Raw genomic sequence first — 23,019 nt, forward strand, 5'->3', positions numbered from 1 at the left:
ATAAGCAACAAGGACAGAGCAGAGGGGGTCAGAGAGAAGGAGGAAGGAGAAATGAAGGAAGGAAGGAGGGAGGAAACTGTGAAGGAAGATGGGCTCGTAATTCAATAGCAGCCTAGGGCTGTGCTTAGAAAGCTGCACACATCCCTGGTTCTGGATCATTTTCTCTTCCCCTTGGTCTGCCACCCTGTGAAGAATGCCAACCTTATGTCCCCACTGCTTAGAAATCCCACCAAGCATTCACCACCATGGTGGGTGGAACCCTCTGAAACTGTGAGTCAAAACAAACCCCCCCCCCTTGCTTCTATTTTGTCAGAGAGCTAAGACAAGTAACTAATACACATTCCAGATTTAATTGAATAGTCTGTGATATTATAAAACTTGGGTCACAGAGTTACAGACTCATATAAAACTCAAGTTACTAAATGGGTCCCAATGGGACCTGACACTTGAAGTGGGAATTTCTAAACAGATCTGTATAATCAAGCCCCCTAGTCTCTGCAATGCTCTGTCAGATGGCTTTGCTGGATTGAGCACCAGGAAGAAGCTCTGGCACCACCAGCTTATGCGATTGCCTTGTAAGGGGGCGACTATTTCTACTGCCTACAAACAAGTTCGACGGTCTCTAAATTCATGGCTGGACTAGAATCACCACATCCCAGGAGGGCACATTCCCAGGAAGGACACAGAGTTGTAAGGCGGTGATGATACATATCAGTCTAAACTTCCAGGATGGGTGTCCTTATGGATTCCAAGGTGTTAAAGCAAGGATGACAGAGAATAACATTATACAAAGTTTCTCACTAAAGGGGTGCATAACCCAGGAATTCTATTGACTTGAGTAGCTGGAAGGGAGTTACACAGCTCTGCTTACACTCAGCATGACCAGCTGTCATTAAGATTGAGGTAGCAGGCTGAGAAAATGTGACCATAAGAGCTCAGCCCCAAGTGGGGCATCTTCATTAACCTATCACCATGGCTCGGGGAACATCATGGAAGAGAAGGCAGAAAGAAGGTAAAAGCCAAAGGATGGGAGGAGGGTCCTGAAATGCCGTCTTCTAGACATGGTGTGGACATAGTATACTATTCCACTCATGAGCTCACCACAGCTGCGATCACGATACAAGGTGAAGACTCTTAAAAATTCTAAGAAAGGGCTGGGCATAGTCATGCACACTTGGAGCAGAGACAGGCAGATCTCTTTGAGTTTGAGGCCAGCCTGGTCTCTGAAGTAAGTTCCAAGACAGCCAGAGATACATAGTGAGACCCTGTCTCAGGCCAAAAAAAAAATATCCAGGAAAGGGGAGGAGCTCTCAAAGCCACACCCTTCACTAAGGAGCTACTACTATCAGATAACACGTGCTGGGGGAGGAGACTCATTCTTTTTTGAGGGTGTAGCTACCCTCAAAATACCCACGCTCCAGTGGCTGACTCCACACCCATGCACACACCTGCAGCATGAACTGGACTAGGTGAAGACATGAAGTGGACTTGGGAGAAAATCTAGGTGAGCTTGGGGGGATAAAAAGGGGTAGGTATGATCATATTTAATTGTATACATGTGTGAAATGCTCAAAGGATAAAAGCTAAGCATTAAAATACATAAACTAAAATAAAGCTAACCATCACAGAAAGAAAAAAGAGAAAAGATTGAGACAGCAGAACTTTCTGGACGTGGTAGCAAAGAAAGAATTGCTTAAGATTATGGGAGTATGAAGATCAAGAGCATCCATTACCATTACACATGCTAAGAAGGCCTAAGATCTTCTCCCTCATCAAGACTAAGCAAGCCACTACCATCAGCTTTGGTACTCCATTTTCCTACTAGTTGTTCCAGTCTCAATATGAATTGTGCCCCATAGGCTCATGTTTTGACTGCTTGGTCCCCAGTTAATGGTGCTGTTTGGGAAAGCTTGTGACCTTTAAAAAATGGAGCACCCCAGAAAGAAGTGGGGATGAGCTAAAAGTTTTGTAGCCTGCAACCCAACGTCCTGTGCCATCTCTGTTCTTAATCTGTGAAAAATGTAACAGTCTGTGCCCATCCACCAACATAATCATCCATACCTCTTCCACCAACAAACAAACAAAACTGTGAACTAAAATAAATTATTTTCCTTCTAAGTTGCTTCTTCTCAGGTATTTGATTGGGTTCAGAAGTAAGAAAACTTCAGAAAAACCATATGTTTCTGGAGATAATTTGAAACAGACATTAGTAAACAAAATATCCATGCACTGATCTGAAATAATGAAGTGTTCAGGGACTGACGAAATGGCTTAGTGCTTAAGGTAATATATTGCAGTTGCAAAGGACCTGAATTCAGTTTCCAGTGCCAATATGGGGTGGCCTACAACTACCTGTAACTCTGGCTCCCAGGTATTGGACACCCTCTTCTGGCCTCCGTGGGCACTGGACTCACAGGCAGGTGAATAAACTCACATCCACACCATTAAAAATAAATCTTTAAGCCATATGTGGTGGCACATGTCTTTAATCTCAGCACTCAGGAGGCAGAGGTAGGCCAGTCTCTGTGAATTCAAGGCCTGTCTGGTCTACATAGCAAGTTCCAGGCCAACCAGGGCTGCATAATGAGACCCTGTCTAAAAACAAAGAAAAAAAAAGTAAAAAGTCCTTAAAAATAAATAAATGTTTTAAAAAGTCTATGAAACTATTCATGTATATGTGCACATCTGTATGCACATGCATGCTACCTTTAGGTTGGATTCAGACTCTCCACAGTCTACCTGCCTCAGCATCCTAAGTGACAGAATTACCACAATCTGCCTGCTTCGGCATCCCTAGTGACATAATTATCAGTATATGCCACCACACATGGGAGTAGTGAATACTTTTAACGAATAAGCAACTGTCCTCATTTGTTTCTGTGTTGCTGTGATGAAATACTGATTAAAACTAACTTGGTGGGTGGTATGTTGATGCCATCTTCCAGGTAATAGACATTCATGGAGGGAAGTCAAGGGAGAAACTCAAGGCAGGAACCTGGAGGCAGGACCTGAAGCAGAGCCCATGGAGGAGTGCTGCTTACTGGCTTGTTCAGCTACCTTCCTTGTGCAGCCAGGCCCACCCACCCTGGGACAGTGCCATAGTAGGCTGGCATTTCTTACACCAATTAGTAATTACGACAATGTCTCACAGACAGGCCCAAGACCTGAGGCCAGTCTGATGGAGGCTGTTCCTCTGCTGAGATTCCCCTCTTTCAGGGGCATGAAACTGACAGCTCTAACAGGAACTCCCAGAGGGTTTCTGTCAATTCACAGCTCCTTTTTCCCGTGACCCAGCCATGGTTCTGTTTCTCATGATCTCAGCGGTTTGCCTCAAAATTGACCCCAGAATGAATTTGCCCACCATAAAAGTAAGCAAGTTCACATATGATGGATATCGGATAAATGACTTTAAATTGAACAGAACTAAAGGAAATTTGCCACTCAGGCAGCGGTGAACCTAAAACAAGAGTACACATAAATAAGCAAAGCCTCCGAACATATCAAGAGACAGAATAAATTCCCAGACTCCTATCGTGTTGTGAAAATGGCACAGAATTAGAATTTAAAGGGACGGGATATAAGTCAGGGAGGAGGAAGACAAATTCTGTGCTGGACTCAAAGAGCAGACTTAGAGCTGGAGAGACGGCTCAGTGGAAAAGTGGGATTGGTGTGCAAGCACCGGGACCCGAGTTTGAATCTCCATAGCCCACAGAAAAAGGAAGGCATAGGAGCGTGTGACTTTAACCCCAGCATTGGGAGATGGAGACAGTTGGATCCCAAGAGCTCACTGGCTGACTGGCCTCACTGAGACAGTGAGTTCCCAGTTTGGTGACAACTATGTCTTAAGCCATCCTGCGCTGGCATCCACATGCATGCACACGGACACAGGAACTCACAGATGCACGTGCATATATGACACACATGCACACACACACACATACACAGCCTACACCCCAAATTCTCCTTTGTAAAGCAAATCTTTGTTCTCTAACCACAGGAGAAAGAAGGGCCATTTGGAAGAGAGAGTGTCACACTGAAAATGTGAGCAAGCGGGGGAAGGGCCATGGGCTGCTGGATCTACTATTCCAGAAAACTTCCCTCCACGTGACCAACTTGTCTTGTTGAAAACACTAGGAATGTAGAAAGTGGTCAAAAGTATCCCTTAAGTCTCGAAAATACCATGACCTTATGCCCCAGGGGAACCTGCAGGAGCCATAGCAGCAGCTATGAGGACGGAGACATGAGAGAAGTGAATGAGGACACTGCAGAGCTACAGGGACTCCAAATCAGCATTCTCCACATACCACTATGAAATAATTTAGCTCTCCCCCCCCTCATCCCTCTCCCTCTCTCCCTCTCTCCCCCCTCTCTCTATGTCTGTGTGTGTGTGTGTGTTTCAATGGTGACTGAACCTAGCACCTTGTGTATACTAAGCAAGCTCTCTAACAATTACCTTCAACTTTAGCCCCCTTTACTCCCTTTATATACAGTTGCTCAGGCTGATCTTGAACATGTGGTGTCCCTGCCCCCCGCCCCTGAGTAGCTAGGGTGGCAAGCTGAGGTAGTTTTTAACGGGACTGGTCTGTCAGTTCTTCAAGGATGGGTCATCAGGGTTACGTCACTATGTACACTGCTGTAACCAGACACGTGACAACACCACCTTGAGAAAGACTTGTTTTAGCTCACAGTTTGAGAGCAGACAGTCCATCATGGCTGGGGAGGCAGGGTAGGAGGAGCGGAAGTCTGCTTGCATCTAGCTGGATCGGAAAGCAAGGAGAGAGATGAAGGCTTGGGTTCAGCTGATTTTATCCTTTCTGCCTCTTTTTATTCAGTTTTGGTCGCCAGTCCAGGGGACAATGCCACCCACATTCCACATTCAGAGTCGGGGTGGCCAGAGGATTATCTCCCCATCAGCTAAGTCTCCCTGGAAGCACCACTGTAGATACATATGAACATGTGTCTCATTAATGTACCAGGCATTCCTTTGTGTATGTGTATATGTGTATACATGTGTGTGAAGATACACACAGGCATGCAGGTGCATATGGGTATACATTTGGGTGCGGCCGGAGGATAATCTCCAGTGTTGTTCTGCAGGAAGCCATCCACAATGACTTTTTGTTGTTGGGGGAGGTGTGTGTGTGTGTGTGTGTGTGTGTGTGTGTATTACCATCTGTCCCTCTGTCTGTCTGTTTTGAGACAGAGTCTCTCCCTTTTACCAAAACTTACCAATCTGACTATGATAGTTGGCCAGGGGACTCTAGGAATCCCCCTGTCTCTGCCTCCACAGTATTCCTATTACAAGTGCATGCTACCATGTCCGGCTTTTTAATGTGGCTTCTGAGGGTCAGACCAATGTCCTCATGCTTCTTAAGCAAGCACTTCACTCCCCATATACCCCTAGGCATTTTTTTAAAAAATGCAATCAACTTGACAATCAAAATAATCCATCATAAGGTGAAAACGAGGGGTTGAGTCCAAGGTCCAAGAAAGAACGTTTTCCAGTAAAAGGCCAAAGAAAGCTCTGGGCAATGAACAGAAGCCTTGCGTTTTTAATTATGAATAATAGTTTAGAACATTCACGACACGTGCACGCATGTACACATGCGCACAGACACACACAGGTCAGTCTCAGGACTGACAGCCAGCTGGCTACAGACCAGGAGAGGAATTCCAGACCCTCCTACCAGTCTTCCATTCCACCCTCTGGGACTGTCTGGCTGAACCTATGTGGAAGACATCCAACAAGTTTCCCCGTCCAAAGAGGCTACTGTTCCGGCAGGAGCCAGCAAGGCACCCTGCTGCCTGGGAGCCCCTGATGGGAACCAGATGTGCGGATCTGGCATGCACAGACTTAGCTCAGTCAGCTCCAGCGAGGCCTCCTGCTCAAGGCATGACCTCACTGTCGGGCAAATCAGGAGGCACCCCAGAAAGAGATGGTGTCTGGGGGTGTGCAGATTTGCTCTAATCATGTCCACATTTCCCGCTGTTTCGGATGCCAGGGTCTAGAGCCGAAGAGATGTGGTCATCTTATACTACGAAACCCAGACACTCACTTTTGTCTTCGTGTGTGTGTGTGTGTGTTTGTGTGTGTGTATGTGTGTGTGTGTGTGTCCCTCCAGAGGACAACCTCAGCTGCTGCTGTTCAAATACCATCCATCTTATATTCTCTTTTTGTTTTCTTTTCTTTTCTTTTTTGAAGCAGGATCTCTTGCTGGACTCATCCACATAGGCTAGGCTGACAGGCCAGTGAGCCCCAGGGACCCACCTGTCTCTGTGTGCCCAGCACGGGGATTAAAGTTGAGCATCACTGTCATCGGGTTGTTGGGTTTTTAAATGGGTTCTTGGGATTGAACCCGAGTGCCTCATGCTTACCCGATCATCACTTTTCCTTCCCCATCTCTCATCCCAGCTCCTATAAAGTTACAATTCTCAACTAAAATATGAGCACTTAACAAAGCAGGACCCATTAGTGTTTATTCTGCACATACAAATGTCACTATAGTTTAGGCACGAGCACTTAACGACACCACTATCTCCCCAGCCCTTTCTATTTTACTTATTTTTTTATATAACTTTTGGCGTTGCCCCCATAAAAAATATCGGCCATTGCACATGCTCCACCTCGAAGGGGAACTTAATTAGAGTCAACCTGGGACCAAATTGCTTTGGTGGATACTTGGGTCCAAAAGTCAAGAAGGAAGGATATAAAACTACAGTCTAATTTCTTAAAAGCAGATTGGCTCAAAGGGCCTCATTAAGAGTCCAGTCAATCCGTCCATCTCCCAAACTTGGCAGCCCAAAAACTTCCTGCCCCAGCGTTAGTAATAAAATGCCGTAAGACACGCATTTCCCCCTCCAACTGGGCATTTTTAAAACTTTACTCTTTTCACAGTTAGTCATTATTTTCATATAATTAGCAGCACATTGTTCAGCAAAAAAAATGAATCTTTAAGAAAACCTGTGCCTTAAAAAAATAATTTTTGGGGGAGGAGTTGGTTTTTTTTTTCGAGACAGGGTTTCTCTGTGGCTTTGGAGCCTGTTCTGGAACTAGCTCTGTAGACCAGGCTGGTCTTGAACTCACAGAGATCCACCTGCCTCTGCCTCCCGAGTGCTGGGATTAAAGGCGTGTGCCACCATTGCCCGGCAAAAAAATAATTAATGTAGTTACTTGAACAAGACCTAGCCAACACTATAGGCCAACAATCCTACAGCAGCAGTGATGGAACTGTGGGGGAGAAAAAAAAGAGGACATGAGGGAGGAGGGGGGCAGGTCAGAGGCCATCTGGGAGGAATGGGCGGAAGAAAGTGGCATGCATATGATCAAGATGTACTGTTTATATGTATGACATTGTCGAAAAACAATAAATAGAGTAAAGATACTCTATTAAAGTGATAATAAGGGAAATAAGGGGGTAGAGCAATGCCTTGCTAGCTAAGAGAACTTGGTGCTCTTGCAGAGGGCCTGGGGTTCAATTTCTAGCACCCACATGGTCGTTCACACCCACCGGGAACTCCACACTTCAAGTGGATTGAAAGAACCAGAGCCCAAAATTAAATCAAGTCAAAAGCATTTTATCATGATAGGTGTCCATGAATTAACTGGTTAAATAAGCCTCTGGTTCAGAAAACTGGTAGAATCCCTCTAAATATCTGCTTCAATGTTCTGCCCGCAGAAGTCATGTGATTGGGACAAAGTGCAAGAAAACTGGTGTAAATCGAGAATCTTTACACAGCAGATGGAGCAAATGCCTGAGCGAAGAGTGTCCCACAGGGTCCTACAGGGCAGCGTGTCTTCCTGAGCTCCCCGAAGAGTGTCCCACAGGGTCCTACAGGGCAGCGTGTCTTCCTGAGCTCCCCGAAGAGTGTCCCACAGGGTCCTACGGGGCCGCGTATATTCCTAAGCTCCCCGAAGAGTGTCCCACAGGGTCCTACAGGGCAGCGTGTCTTCCTGAGCTCCCCGAAGAGTGTCCCACAGGGTCGGGGCCGTGTGCCTTCCTGAGCTCCCCGAAGAGTGTCCCACAGGGTCGGGGCAGTGTGCCTTCCTGAGCTCCCTGAAAAGTGTCCCACACAGGGTCCTACGGGGCAGTGTGTCTTCCTGAGCTCCCTGAAGAGTGTCCCACAGGGTCCTACGGAGCTCTAACCCATGTGAAATCAGACAGGATCTTCAATATTGTGAAAATACTCTGTGGACTGGAAGCTAGCAGTTAAGGGGCCCATGCTGCACTAAGTGCTCTAGAATCATCTAGGAGATACATTGCTAAGCATATCTAAGAAGGAGTTTCTAGATTCGGTTAACTGAGGCAGCAAGACATATCCTAAATGTAGGTGGCACTGTCCCATAGACTGGGATCCTGGACTGATGAAAAGGAGGAAGTGAGCTGAGCACCAGCATCCATCTTTCTCTGCTTCCTGACTGTGGATGTCATGTGACCAGTGTCCTCACACTTCCTTCCCCACGCCTTCCCTACCAGGGTGGACTGTGAGCCAAAATCAAAATAAATTCTTCATTCCTTCAGTTGCTTTTGTCGGGTACTTAATTATATCAATAATTCATATGTGCACATGTGTGCGTGTGTGCACATGCACATGTGCACGTTCACACATACAAACACACACACATACACACACACACACACACACACACAACTTTCCAAATATCAATTTCCACAATACTAGGGCAAAGATCTTATCTCAAAGCAAAATTTCAAAAACAATTAAAAGCCAATCAAACCATCTTAATTTCATAAACAGAGGTATTGGTTGAAGTGTTTAGCAAGGCAGAGTATGTTGGTGCATCCCTATAATCCTAGCCCTTAAGAGGGTGAAGCAGCAGAATGGCCCTGAGGTCAAGATTAGCTCGGACTCATAGCAAGAGTTTGCCAACAAAAAGACCCCTTCCAGTGTTTTTTTTTTTTAAAGATTTAATCATGTGCATGTGTTTGTGTCTATATGGATACACATGCACATGAGTTACAGGTAATGATGGGCTGCCCAATGTGAGTGCTGGGAATCAAACCCAGGTCCTCGGCAAGAGCAGCAGGCATTCTCAACCGCTGAGCCATTTCTCTAGCCCCGGGACTTCTAAAACTAAAAAAAAGAAGCAGCAGCACCTTCTTAGATTTATAAACAGCGATACCCGTTAACATTTTACTAAGGCAGGCTCATTGGGGTGTGTCATCTGTAATCCCATGATTCCAGAGGCTGAGGCATAAGGGATTATCCTGAACTTGAGGCCAGTGGGGATACAACCTTGCAAGGCCCCGTCTCCAGAGAAAAACAAAAATTAAAATAAAATAAAAAGCATTCAGTAGGAAACTGTCCCTCAGTGCCCCCCCTGAGAAGAGGATGGGAGCAAACGAAAGAGAGGTTTTGCTGGAGGCTTTTAGCCCTGGCAGTTTCAGAACTGTGGCTAGAAGAGACAGCATCATCGCATCAGGCCTGCGGAGACCCAGTGAGTCATCATCCATCAGAGACTGTTTAGACAATGTGTGCCCCTGATCCGGTAGCTCCGTGCCGAACCAGAGAGAAGACAAGCGGCATCCGCAGCTGCACCTCATTCACCATATGGGTCTCCATTGTCGCTGTCCTCCTAACACGTCATGCAGGGGACAGGAGAAAGGCAAACAAAACCCCATGTACAGACTGCGCAAGTAGTCCCCTACCAGATTGTTCTGGTTCCCTGCATGTCGCTGTGATTCAAAACAGAAACAACCCACTCTCATCAAAAGCAGGTTAGGGGAGGAAACTGCTTGTTTCATCTTACACTATGAGGTCACGGTCCCCCACGGAGGAAAGTCGGGGAGGGAGCTCAAAGCAGAAACGTGAAGGCAGGTGCGTGGGTTAGTGACTTGTCATCTGCTGTGATGAGACACTGTGAACAAAAGTGACCTTTGAAGGAGTGTTTGGGCTTATGGTTCAAAGAGATAGGAGCCCATCATGGTGGGAAGACATGGAAGCAGACAGACCTATATGGGAGCAGGAAGTTGACTGACCATATCTTGAACCACAAATGAGAAGTAGAGTGAACAGGAAGTGGGGCAAGGCTTCAAGCTTTCAAAGCAGGTCCCCAGTGACGTACTTCTTCCAGCAAGGCTCCACCTCCTAAGGGTTCTATAACCACCTCAAACAGCGCCACCTACTGGAGACCAAGTGTTCAAATACGTGAGCCTATGGGGACCATTTCTCATTCAAAGAGCCACAACTGGACAGCTTATGATTCCACAAAGCAAACTGTGACTCTGCCATCACCTTTCCTCAGCCTCCTAAGAGCTGGAATGACAGACCGGTTCCAACAGGCTTGGCTGGAACAGTCGTCTTTTTAATCTGGCTTACTGTGCTTACTGTCGTTGCTTCCTCCTCACAGAAACACTTTCTGGAGCAAGGCTCTTGAGACCCAGGAAGTAAATAAAACTTGCAAGTCTCATGAAGTTCCTGAAGCTCAACAAGATTTACAAGGCACCTCCCCAACTTTATATAAGCAGTAACAACTGCTGGAGAAAGGAGACTCTCCCACCAGCTTTGTTGCCTATAGTTGTGGTAAGAGCTACGCTCCATGGGTGCTTGGGGAGTGGGAGGCAGTTTGGTCAATGAAGTACTTGCTTTGCAAGCATGAGAATAATAGTATGGATTGTCAGGATGAAAGCTTGAAAAAAAAAATAAAGCCACAGACATTGAAGAATAGTTTTGTAATCCCAGCACTGGAGGAGTGGAGACAGGAGCATCCCATGGAGAATGATCACCCGTCATGAATCCTGAGTCCTAATGAAAGACACTATCTCAAAAATTAAGGTGGGTGGTGCCTAAAGAGTGACACTCTGACCTCTATATATACATATTCAAATGTGCTTACATACCCACACGTGCAAACCCCATGTATACACACGGGCAAACACACATAAGCTGATTTAAAATGGGAGTTAGGGGCCACAGAGGTGGGTCAGTGGCTAAGTGCTTGCCACCAAGCAAGAACACCAGAATTGGAATCCCTGGGACCCACATAAAACATGCATGGGTGTTGTGGCCTGTCACTCTGGACTCAGAAGGTAAGGATGGGATTCTCACAGCATGTGACTCGCTAGATCAGGTATATTGGGAGCTCTGGGTTTGCTTCAGAGATCCTGCCTCGGGGAACAAGGCAGAAGAACAATCAAAGATGATTCTGAACATCATGCTGAAGCCAACACACATGTACACACACATATGCCCATAGACACATGCACACAAACATACACATGCATGCACACCATATGCATGAAAATGGAAATGTAAGATTTATATTATTTATGAGTCTCTCTCTCTCTCTCTCTCTCTCTCTCTGTGTGTGTGTGTGTGTGTGTGTGTGTGTGTGTATGTGCACATTAGTGCAGCTTCTGAAAGAGGCAGGAGATGTCAGATCCTCTTGGAGCAGGGCTGAAAGATGGTGGTGAGCCATCCAACATGGGTACTGTAAACAGAATCTTAATAAAAGAACATATGTTCTTAACCACTGAGCTCTCTACCCTTAAAAATAAGGAAACGAATAAAATAAAATGGGAGGGAATGGAAAGGAGAATCTAATTTTTTAACCAACCAAAGCAGCTCTATCTCTCTAGTCCTGTAACTGTGCCAAAGCTGCCCCGCTCACACGGTCCTGTTGCACAAACCCAGATCAAGTTCAAGCTTCTATTCCTAACGTGTAAACTGAGCGGGGACTTGGGCGGGCGATTGTACACATCCCAGACCCAGGGAAGGAGGCGGAGGCGCAGCTTGGCGGTACTAAGCAGGTCTCACCGTCCATGTCCAGACGCTGCATGATGATAGCCAGCTCCACTTCACTCGGCATGTACCCCAAAGAGCGCATGGCCATACCCAGCTCCTGCTTGGAAATGAAGCCGTTCCCATCTCTGTCCAGAACACGAAAGGCTTCTCGGATTTCTGCAAGGAAACAGCAGAGAAAGTTCACCAGTCAAGTGGCCACTTCATTGCCATCAAACCACGAGTGACTAACAATAGCATCTTGCTGTACCAGTAGGAGGCTTGCTGCCTTCCTTGTTGCCGTGACTAGACACATGATAAAAAACGATTTCAGAAAGAAAGAGTGTAGCAATGAGGCTCAGTTGATAGAGTGCTGGCCTGACATGCACGGAGCCACAGGGTTCCAACCCCAGCACTGTGTAGACTGGGCATCCTGATGCTCAGTAGTAACCCTAGCCCTCAGAAGGAAGGGTGGAAGCAGAAGGACCAGATGTTCAAGAATAACCTAGGCTTATGTGCTGCTGTGGCAAGACACAGGCCAGACTCAGCCACATGTAATTCTGTCTCAAAATAATAAATAGATAAATGGAAAAATAAGGTGGAGAAATAATTGAGGAAGAACCCCAAAGTCGATCTCTGACCTGTAAATCTCTGACCTCACACATGTGCACATGCGCTCACACAAACACACACATAAATATTTATAAAATAAAATTGTAGAGAAAGAGAAGGGAAGAAAAGAAGATCCAGGAAAATAAAGGAGGGAGAGAAGAATGGGAGAGAAAAAGAAAAGCAAGAGGCAGTTTGCCCTAAATATCTGTACACGGTGCCGTAGGCACAGTCAGGTGGGGACCCCAGCAGAAAATTGCCTTGATAAAGGGAGAGACTGTGTGAGCTTCGCAGAAATGACGGGGGGGGGGGGAATGTGAGAGTCCCCTGCTGCTGCTTCTGGTGACACGCAGCGTTTAATAACCTCAGAGGACACGAGGTGAGGCTCCCACTGTTTCCATTTCGTCCCTCTAATCTGCAGTTGTTTTATAAACAGCCACAGCTCAACACCAATGTCACAGAGCTTCACGACAACTTTAATCACTTTCTCCCTGGTCTGGAAAAGAACTGGGCTCTGCTATCCCCTCGAATCACTTCACATGGCAGGAGGTCTCCTGCTCTTTACTCTGGGTTCCACCTACTCCCCATCCCCCCGCCCCGAGCCTCCAACGCTGGCAGTCTTGGATTAAGTGAACATTTCTCATCATGTCCCCCTTTGCAAGGCATGAGAAATTCAAGGTCAGAGTTTAAAGAAAAGAGGTCCATCCCGGGTATCAAAAGAACATGGGATCTGCAGCCGCTTGGAGTTGCTCCAAAAAAAACTCCAGCGTAGGGCGGCTGCAGGGAAGGCTCAGTGGTAAGAGTACTGACTGCACAAACATGGGCACTGAAGTCCGTGATATTTGTCTCTCTCAGCCCCTCTTATTTCAGTTAACTTAACCTTCAGCTTCCTGCAAACACATAACTCGATTCTTCATTAAGGCACCATAACACCCTATTGTGTATAGGTACTGCGTTTCCTTTATCATTTGTAGACATACATAGAGATTGGGCCAACATTCAAGCGATTGTGCCAAGCGCAACCATCATCACAAGTGTTCACGTGTAAATGTGGTATACAGGCTTAGATTTCCATTCCTTTGGACAAATACCCAGGAGTAATAACACTCAATCATAAGGGAAGTTATGAATAAGTGGGGTGGGAGGAATGTGTGCAATGTGTGCAGGTGCCATAGGAGGCCAGGGGGAGCACCTGACCGTCCTGAGCTGGAATGGCAGGCAGCTGTGAACTACCCAGTGTGGGCACTGGGTATCAAAGTTAGGTCTTATGGAAGAACTGCATGTGTTCTTCGCCACTGAGCCATCTCCCTAGCTGTGTCTTTCGTTTGTGGGGGACCCACGGTGCCTGCGACAGTTTGTATTCCCACCAACCCACCTCCCTCTTATCTGAACATCTGCATTTGATTTGGGAACCACCCAGCTCATCCAAGACAGCTCATATTTCAAGAACCTTAACTCAATCACACCGAAGAATTCTTTCCAGGAGAGCATTTGGGATTCCAGGGGATTAGACCTTGTCATCCCTAAGGCTGTTTCCCGGGTAATCATACTCTTCCATCCTGAGATTCTTCCTTAAACAACTTCCTTTTCTCTTTCCTCGCCAAAGACACATTCGCCCTTTGAGGTCACTCCTAATTTCATTTCTGTTGCTGTCATCAGGCACCCTGACTGAGAGCAATGGAAGGGAGACAAGGGTTTGTTCGGGGACATGGCTTCAGGTCAAAGTCCATCACTGCAGTGAAGTCAGGGTAGGACCCCAGCAGCTGAACATATCCACAGTCAAGAGCAGAAAGAAAGGAATGTGCCCATGCTAGCCATACTTAGCTGGCCTTCTTCGGTCTTCTATTGCTCAGGGTCCAGCCCATGAAATGGTGTCACCTACACCAACCAGGCTGTGTCTTCCCACATCAATCAACAATCAATTAACAATTAGCAATCCCCCCAGACACGCCCACTGGCCAACTGCATCTACATGAGTCCTCACTGAGACGCTTCTCAAATGAGTCTATCATATAGAAGTTGTGCAAGGTTCATAGTTATGTAGATTGCAGAGATTACAGCTTACATAGACCCCAGAAAAAAATGTCTCACCATTCACAGACATGCCTGTCTCTCAGTCTGCTAACTATTCAGTAAGCCATCACCCCTTTTTCATGACATGCAGCACAGCACAGCACTGTGGGCAAAACTTGGAGAATGGTTGAGGCTTGCTGGCCATCAGCCTAGATGCAAGTTTGGTGAGACACCCTGTCTCAAGCGAACAAGGCGATAGGGATAGCGCAGGACACCTGGCCTCCGTGCGTGTGCACAGGCATGCACAGCAGTGTGTGTGCAACATGCATGTGCACACACTCTTCTCCCAACTGTCTCATCATAGACTTCTCATCTCCATGTGTTCCCTGCTCATACTGTAGGGGGCGCTAGACAGAGAGTGAACAGATTGCTGCAAGTGCATCAGTATCAACAGAGTAAATATTGTAGTACTGAAAAGCTGGAGAGATGGCTGAGTGGTTAAGAGCACTGGCTGTTCCTGTAGAGGGCCTGGGTTCAAGTCCCACTATCTACATGGCAGCTCACAATTGTTTGTAATTCCAGTTTCAAGGGATCAGATTCCTTCTTTTGACATCAGTGGGCACCAGGCATACAATTGGTACACAGATACACAGGCAAGCAAAACACCACATGCATTAACTAAATAGGATTAAATTAAAAATAAAAGAGAATTATAGGGCTGGAAAGATGGTTCCACAGTTAACAGAGGACCCAAGTCCAACTCCCAGCCCCAAGGTTGTATGACTAACAACCACCTATAACTCTAGTGCCAGGACATCCAATATCAGCTCCTGGCCTCCAAGGGTACCTGTGCTCCTAGACATAAAAGCATATATATTACTAAAAACAAAAGTAAACCTTAAAAAGTAAGAACCAAGTCTTACTAGTGATTTCTAATCAGTTATTAATACTAGCTCATCATGTGGGAATGCTTTCTGCAAACACACGTGGATCCAGCAAAGAGAAAGACCAGCCTGCAAGCAATGACTCCAGGCTCCCGGCCAGGCTTAGTAGCTAATTATGTCGGCAGCCAAAACCAGAGGTCTCAATTTGCTCCTGTGTAAAATGAGCTGGGTTGGCTATGAGGCCCCTGCAGCTCCTGACAGCCCTCCCTTCTGTGGATCCACGAACATCGTTAAGACTTCGAGAGAACAGGAAGCTCGTGTCTCTTACATCCTTATTAATCTGCCCTCCACTCCAGCCTCTCCCTTCCTTCCATGGAGAGAATAAAAACAAGTTTTCAGTCAAATCCAAATGCTTTGTGTTTTTAGTCCTTTCCCATCGCACAACACCCAAGCCTTCTGAGTTATCATACCCGGTCCTATATATCCTGAAAAAAAACTCAGTCTTGGCAGAGAGCACTGAAGAATACCAGAGCCTCGTGCAGCTTGACTTCAGACACTGGAGATGGCAAGATGCGCAGGCAGGATCTCCTGAAGTGTTTCAAGACAGCTGGTCCAAACCCCAGCATCACTTTCCCCAACTAAAAAGGGCACGGCGTGCTCATTTTCATTCTGTGACTGGGACCAAACACTTTGATCAAAAGCAATGCAGGGGAGGGAAGGGTTGAGTTGTCAACACCTCCAGGTCCCAGTCCATCCCTGAAGGAAGTCAGGGCAAGAACTCAAACAGGACCTTGAAGTCGGAGCCGTGAAGGAATGTTGCCTGCTGGCTCAGTCTCAGACTTAGGTTTATTTAGCTTTTCCTATGCAACTCAGGACTACTGCCCAGGGAATGGTGTCGCCTACAGTGGGCTGAGCCCTCCTCCATGAACTAATCTAGAAAGTGCCCCCACAGACATGGCCTAATATGATCTAGGTAATTCTTGTTAAAGACATCCTAATCAAATGACTCCAAACTATGTCAAGTTGATAGCAGTTAAAGCTAACTAGGACAGCAGGATAAGGGTAATCTCCCTCCAGGCTTGGTAGTGACATTATAAACTTGGTAACAGAAGAGTCCATAGACCAGAAGACAATGTGAGCTATTGCCAGGACTCACGGCTGGAGTTGTGGATAGACAGTTTCCAATCGAACTCCTCCTTCCCTGAACTACTCCTTCACGGGGGATTATCTCCACATCACATCATTTTCCCCTGATTTTGCACATTCTTTGAGGAAGCCGAGAGCACCAAACACAGTAGTTCCCGTCTGTGGTGGCTAATATTATCACTTGGCAGCATCCAGAACCATCCAGGCTCTATATACATCTCTGGAATTGTCTTGAAGATGTTTCTAGATCAAGTTAATTGAAGTGGGAATCACTGTTGGGGTATAATTCCATGGGCTGGAGTCCTAGACTAAAGAGGAGGAGAAAGGAGGTGAGCACCAGCATCCCCTTCTCCCTCCCTCCCAACAGTGACCAGCTGTCTCACACTCCTGCCACCATGCCTCCCCTATCACATGGACGGTGACAGCAGAACGTGACCAGCAATAAACCTTCCATCATCAAGTTGTTTTCAATCAAGTTGATTTTGTCCCAGCAATAAGTACCTAGTACACCTTCCATATTAGTAAAGTTTGGTTATCACCATGGTCAAAAGCCTTCAGGGGACATAGGATTTAGTTGGCCTCACCTTTTCACAGGTCACAGATTTTTTGGGGAAAAAAAATCATGGTGGCAGGAGTGTGTGACAGATGAGACTTCTTCACTTCTCAGCTATTCGGAAAGCAGAGCGTGAGACACAAAGGGGCCAGGCATAATATACCCACTAGGATCCTGGGCCCGACTCCCTGCCCCCAGTGACCTACATCTTCTAACTAGGTCTCACTTCCTAAACTTTCCAGAACTTCCCCAAATAGCATCACCATCTGGGGGTACATTTCATAGTTATGATGCTGTCTGTTGCAGAGCCCCACGTTGCTTCTGTGGACTCTGCACGTCCAGCTATCACTGTGAACGTCGGCCTGTATCCTTAACATTGTGTGTCTGTGGCCAGAGGTCAGTAGGTCATTGCTGTTCTTGTCTGAGACCATAACCGTCTTGGCAGGAGGGAAACTGTCCCAAAGAAATACCTCTCTCTTCAGCTACCAGATTATTGGAACAATGAACTTTCTCCAGGAGTCCTCATGCTGGGGAAAGGGAAAGCTGGGGCCCTGGTACCAGGCAGTTCTGACTATTTGTCAAACAACCATGCAGAAGATTGAAGCCTAGAAAAGGAGAGGTCCGTGATGGGTGGGACCACACCCTGCTCTCTGCATCCCCTCTATTTAAATCTAAGCCTCACGTCACGATCCTGAAGAGGGACTTGCAGGTTCATTGGACCCCTCTGACCTCTTCTGAGTGAGGCTATTATAGTCAAAAAATCTCCCTTTTCTCTTTGTCACCATTATTGGGACCTTTAATTAGAATGTCGGCTGGACCTGGCTAGTCAGGGGGACTCTGAGGACCCAGGCAGTGACAACTGTGGCAACAACTACATAAGATACCTGCTCCTGACTCCTAACTGACCAAAGTGTGGTGTATATGCATCATGTCTACAGTTTGTTGTATATCTGTGTGTGGGTGGGTGGGTGCATATTCATGCATGCCTGGGGGAGCATGCAATAACTTCACTAGGTTTCAAAGGAGCTGAGAAATGGGGGGAGAAAGCAGAATACAAAGCTAGAATCCCATCACGGAGCTCTGGAAATTCAATCTTCCCAGGCTAAAGCAAGCCAGACTGGCTGGAAGAGACAGGTAATGTGCCTCTTTTTATTCTTATTAGCACAGCATGGTATGGAACAATGCTCATAAAACCAGCAGAGACATCAGTGCAGACAGGACCCCTTTGTGTCTGGCTCGCAGCACCAGTGGGCTCTGGCTCTACTTCTTCCATGCAAAGTGGGGACCACAACTCTAGCATTTGGGAATAGGCCATGAGCATGTATTATTTACTGGTATTCCTTCTTTGATGGCAGTATGAGTATGTGTAAGGGGGCATGCATACGTGTGTGCGTGCACGTACGCATGTGCATGTGCGTGTGTGTGTGTGTGTGTGTGTGTGTGTGTGTGTGTGTGTGTGAGTAGAGGGGTTGAGGTTTCTTGCGCCTCAGAGTTAGGTGAACATGCTGTCCCAGCATCTTGGATTCAGTCTTTAATTCCCTTCCAGTCTTGAATGCATGGTTGGGCTCAGTGAAACCCCAGCACCTCTAAGATGCCTTCATAAGCTGCAGAAGCAATGCCTGGGATGGTTATAGGGGACTATTCTTGTTTCATTTCTGTTGTTGTGATAAAACATCCTGACCAAAAAAACAAACAAACTAACAAAAAACCTTAGAGGAGAACACGGTTAGAGGAGAACATGGGTTTGTTTGAGCTCACACTTCCAGGTGAGGTCATAACCCAGAGAGGACATAGCAGCAGGAGTTTGAAGTACTAGCGACATCACATCCACAGCCAAGAAGAGAGCAATGACTACATAAACACTTACTTAGGCTTAGCTCTATCTCTACATTTTCACAGTCCAGGACCCAAACTCAGGGAATGATGCTGCCCACACTGGGCACTTTCCCCATACATCAATGAACAGAATCAAGACAATGTTCCACGGACCTACCCCTATAGGCCAATCCTATGTAGGCAATCTTTCATGAGACTCTCTTCCCAGATTTCCCAGAGGATGCTAGGTTGTATCAAGTGGATAATTAGAAATAACCATCAGAAAGGAAGATGGGCCACTTTATAATCTACATTGTGAAGAACATTGTGTTTCAGAAAGAAATCTGCATGTGAACACTGCATGTAGCCCAGCAAATACACACTGCTAACTACTTGTTTGTTCTGAGTTACCTTTGATAGATATAATTTTGAAGGGAAATGCAAGACTCGGTAGCTTTGGCATTTGCCAAGCCCCTGCTACACAGAAAGAGAGGGTAGTAAGGGAGAAAGCACCAACACCCTGAATCTCAGGGGTAAGACAGTCAGACAAGACCAGAGGGGAAAGACTAAACTTTGGGACAACTGTGATGGGTAGTGTTCAGAATCGTCAACTTGATGTGACCTAGAGTTCCCCGGGAAGAGACTCCCAGTGGGGGATTATCTAGGTCAAGTTGACCAAGAGGCAGGTCAATTAGGGGGTTATCCTGATTGTTAAGTGCTGTCAGGAGCCCCAGCCTGAAAGTGGGCAGCACCATCCCCTGGTTTTGAATCCTGGACTATATACGAGGAGAGAAAAACAGCTGAGTGGAACGCAAGCAAGCATCCATCGGTCTCTGCTCTTCACTGCGAGTGTGACAGGCTGCTTCAAGATCCTGCCTTGACTTCCCCTCAATGCCGTAAGTCATTTTAATCAAGCGTCATCACATCAGTAGGCATGATACTGGAAGACTACCCGAGTCCACTCCCTCCCTACATTAACTGCTAATCATGGTGAGACAGACCACAGGTCTTTTAGGATGATAATGCCTTCCCAGCTGTCTGAGTCTCTGAATAAATCTCAATTCTCAGATTTCAATTACTGTCTCTGCTCATTGCTTTCTCAAAGAATTGGGCAACACTCATGCAATCCCAGTTTCAATATCATGCTGTCCCCCTGGCACATGAAATATAAAAGGATATACAATAAGACACTCCCGAGAGAAGGAATGCAATAACCCTGCAGGGTTGTCCAGAGCCAAATCTCCATTCCCATGGGATCCAGCCGGGTTTCTCCTCCTTAGAGTGATGCTCATGGTCTTGAACCCAAAGAGCCTTGGATAGGAAGGATCTTGCTGTACAGCCAAAGAAACCGACTTCTTGTTTTGCAGTAATTGATTTTCCTTAAAATTATCCTGCTATGGAGAAGGAAGGGCTTACAAGGCTTCTTCCCTTGAGGGTTTGTAGAGAATCCACGGTGGCTTAGAGGAGGGGCTTATCATGCCTCACCCCTCTCTGAGGATACAGACAGCTTACAGTAGCTAGAGAAGTCATAAGGCTCTGCTCCTCTAAGGATTTACAGGAGGAGGGAGCGACAAGTCTTCAGTGGTCGAGTCAGCTATGATGCCCGTGCTCTAGGAAACAATCCTACCCCCACCCCACCCCAGGAGCCTCTGCATAACCCTAATAAAACTCACTGGGTCGCACATTACATGAAGGTAGAAGAAGGGAGGAATGGTTGGGGAGAGGGAGGAAGAGAATCAATAGGAATCTAAGTGAGATAGAAAAGGGTAATGTGGGGTAAACAAGATCAAAATGCATTAGACATGCATATGTCATGCTGAAACCCATCAATGTGTACAATTCACATACACTAGCAACAATATTTTAAAATTACCCATGACCAGCACTGAGACCCAGATTCAGTGTTCTGGCCTCAGATCTACACAATCTTCATAAAGATACAACCAGGTGAGGCAGGGACCAGGAGAAAGGTCTACCTATCACAGTGAAAACAGACTCAGAAAAAGATCAGACCTCAGCCATTGGGAATGTTATTGCTAACACCCTGACTTTGGGAGCCAGCTGCCACTTGCAACCCCAATTTGCAACTTCACATTAGTCATGAAGAACATCTAATTTGCTGGCACGATTCCCACAGGATGCAAAAGTCTACTCATTTTCTGTATCTTCAGAAAGAATGTGACTTTTCATTTGTGTGTTGAAGGGGTTGTTTATGTGCTCATGTGTATTCATGCTTGTGATGTGGATATGTATTTGTGGGTATGTATGTAGATGACAGAAGTCAATGTCGGATATCTTCTTCAACTGCATCCCACTCTGTTTTATCCATACAGGGTCTCACTGAACCTGGAGCTCACTGACTTGGTTAAACTCGCTTGGCAGGGAGCAGCCTGAAGCTACCTGTCTCAGTCCCAGTCCATCAGTGGGATCATAGATGCCTACCACCACACCCAGCACTTATATGGGTGGCAGGGATCTGAACTCAGGTCTTCAACTGGGCCTTCTGAGTGATCTTCCCAAGCTTGAATGACAGTTTCCACTGCATGAAGTGATAAATGGAAAGCATGTGTTTTGTGGGTACACATCGTTGAAAAATTACAAAACTGGAAAGATCCAGCTCCTAGGTGAGGTAACTATGACCCAGAAGATTCAAGATACAGATGTGTAGGTCTTTACTCACAATAAGGCATGGACTGACTGATTTGGGGGTCTGGAGAGATGGCTGACTGATTACGAGGATGTCCTGCACTCTTGTAGAGAACCTGAGCTTGGGTCTTAACACCCATGTCAGGTGGCTAACAACTCTGTGTAACTCTGGGAGAATCTATCGTCCTCTTCCGGCACTTCACTCATACACACATCCTACACACTGACACACAAAGTCAAATGCAAGTTTAAAATAAATATTAAAAAAGAAAAAAGTTAGGAAGCATTTCTACCTTCTCAAAGGAAGGTCAAGAAAGAAAAAAAACAGATTTGGAGATGATTAACATAGGTATTCACTTCACAAACAGCTGATGTTTACTTACTATCTATCAGATACATTAGGAGACATGGTTAGTGAGTAAACCCTTCAGGCTTCAAAAATCTAATCTAGATGACAAAAAAGAGGTTGACCAGATGTCCATTGGCAAGAATAGCAAACAGAATGATTCAAGATCCCACAAAATTCTTTAGGATGGAGGCAAACTCTACAGAAAAAGTGTTGTGTCAGAGTTGGTGGCAAGACACAGCCCAGCCCAGGAGTAATCTGAGGAGTTCCTTCTCCCTTAGGCACTTCCACTCAGGTAAGGCCAGAATCTTGACTATACTGCATAAAAGAGTACCAAGGTGAGTATTCTACTTTCATATATTTTGTTGTGATAAAAACACGCTGAGCCTAAGGGACAAAGGGAAGAAAAGCATATAGTCCACCACTGAAGAGAAGTCACAGTGGCAGAAGATTGGAGACATCTGGTCTCACCATACCCACAGTTTACAGTGCAAAGAAATGAACCAACATTTCCTGGAGTTGTTCTCGCTTAGCTTTCTCTGATCTCATACAGTTCAGGCCACAGCCTACGAAATGGTGCTGCCCACATTCAGGAGAGGTCTTCCTGTATCAGTTAACAATCAGGGCAAGTCCCCACAGACACGCTCACAGGTTAACTTGGCCTACATAACTACCCATTAAGAGAGTTAAGATCTCTTTCCAGGAGATTTTAGATTGTGTCAAGTTGATAGTTAAAACTAGCAAGCACAATGAGTCAGAGTGACACAAAGCTAGTGAGTTTATTAATAGAAGAGAGAGTATACATTTTGGCTGAAGCAAAAGAATTTAGAGAGGTACAGACAATTAGGAAGAGGAGAGTACACATTAAACACATGGACATAGAGTTCTCGAGAGGGAGAGTCGCACTTACACATCTCTGAATGGTAGGTATTGGGGCTGGGGAGATGGCTTAGTGGGAAAACAGCTTGCAATGCAAGCGTGAAAATCTGAGTTTGGGTCCCCCAAACCAATGTAGAAGATAGGCACTGTGGTGCACATTTGCAACCCAAACACTGGGAGGCAAAGACAGATACCGGAAGCTCATTGGCTAGGCAACTTAGACATACTGATAAACTCCGGATTCAGTGAGAGACCCTATCTCAAAAACTAGAGAGAGAGAGATAGACGAGGACATTTGAAATTGATTTCTGGCCTCCCATGGACACATATAAGTACACACAAATGATTTTGCAGTTTTGTAAGTTATTTAATAATTTACAGCAAGGGTGCAA

General features: G+C 46.1%; 1 protein-coding gene across 5 annotated transcripts in view; it reads right to left on the reverse strand.

Annotated features, from left to right (window-relative positions):
• Window positions 1-23,019, reverse strand: part of Caln1 (calneuron 1) — a 494,314-nt gene that overhangs the window by 220,782 nt on the left and 250,513 nt on the right. For all 5 annotated transcript variants that reach the window (XM_075977723.1, XM_075977713.1, XM_075977705.1 and 2 more), the window contains one exon: window positions 11,773-11,916. In XM_075977723.1, the coding sequence (XP_075833838.1) occupies window positions 11,773-11,916 (144 nt within the window). The remainder of the gene's footprint in view (window positions 1-11,772; window positions 11,917-23,019) is intronic.

The sequence above is a fragment of the Microtus pennsylvanicus genome, chromosome 1, assembly GCF_037038515.1.
Source record: "Microtus pennsylvanicus isolate mMicPen1 chromosome 1, mMicPen1.hap1, whole genome shotgun sequence".
Classification (NCBI taxonomy): Eukaryota; Metazoa; Chordata; class Mammalia; order Rodentia; family Cricetidae; genus Microtus; species Microtus pennsylvanicus.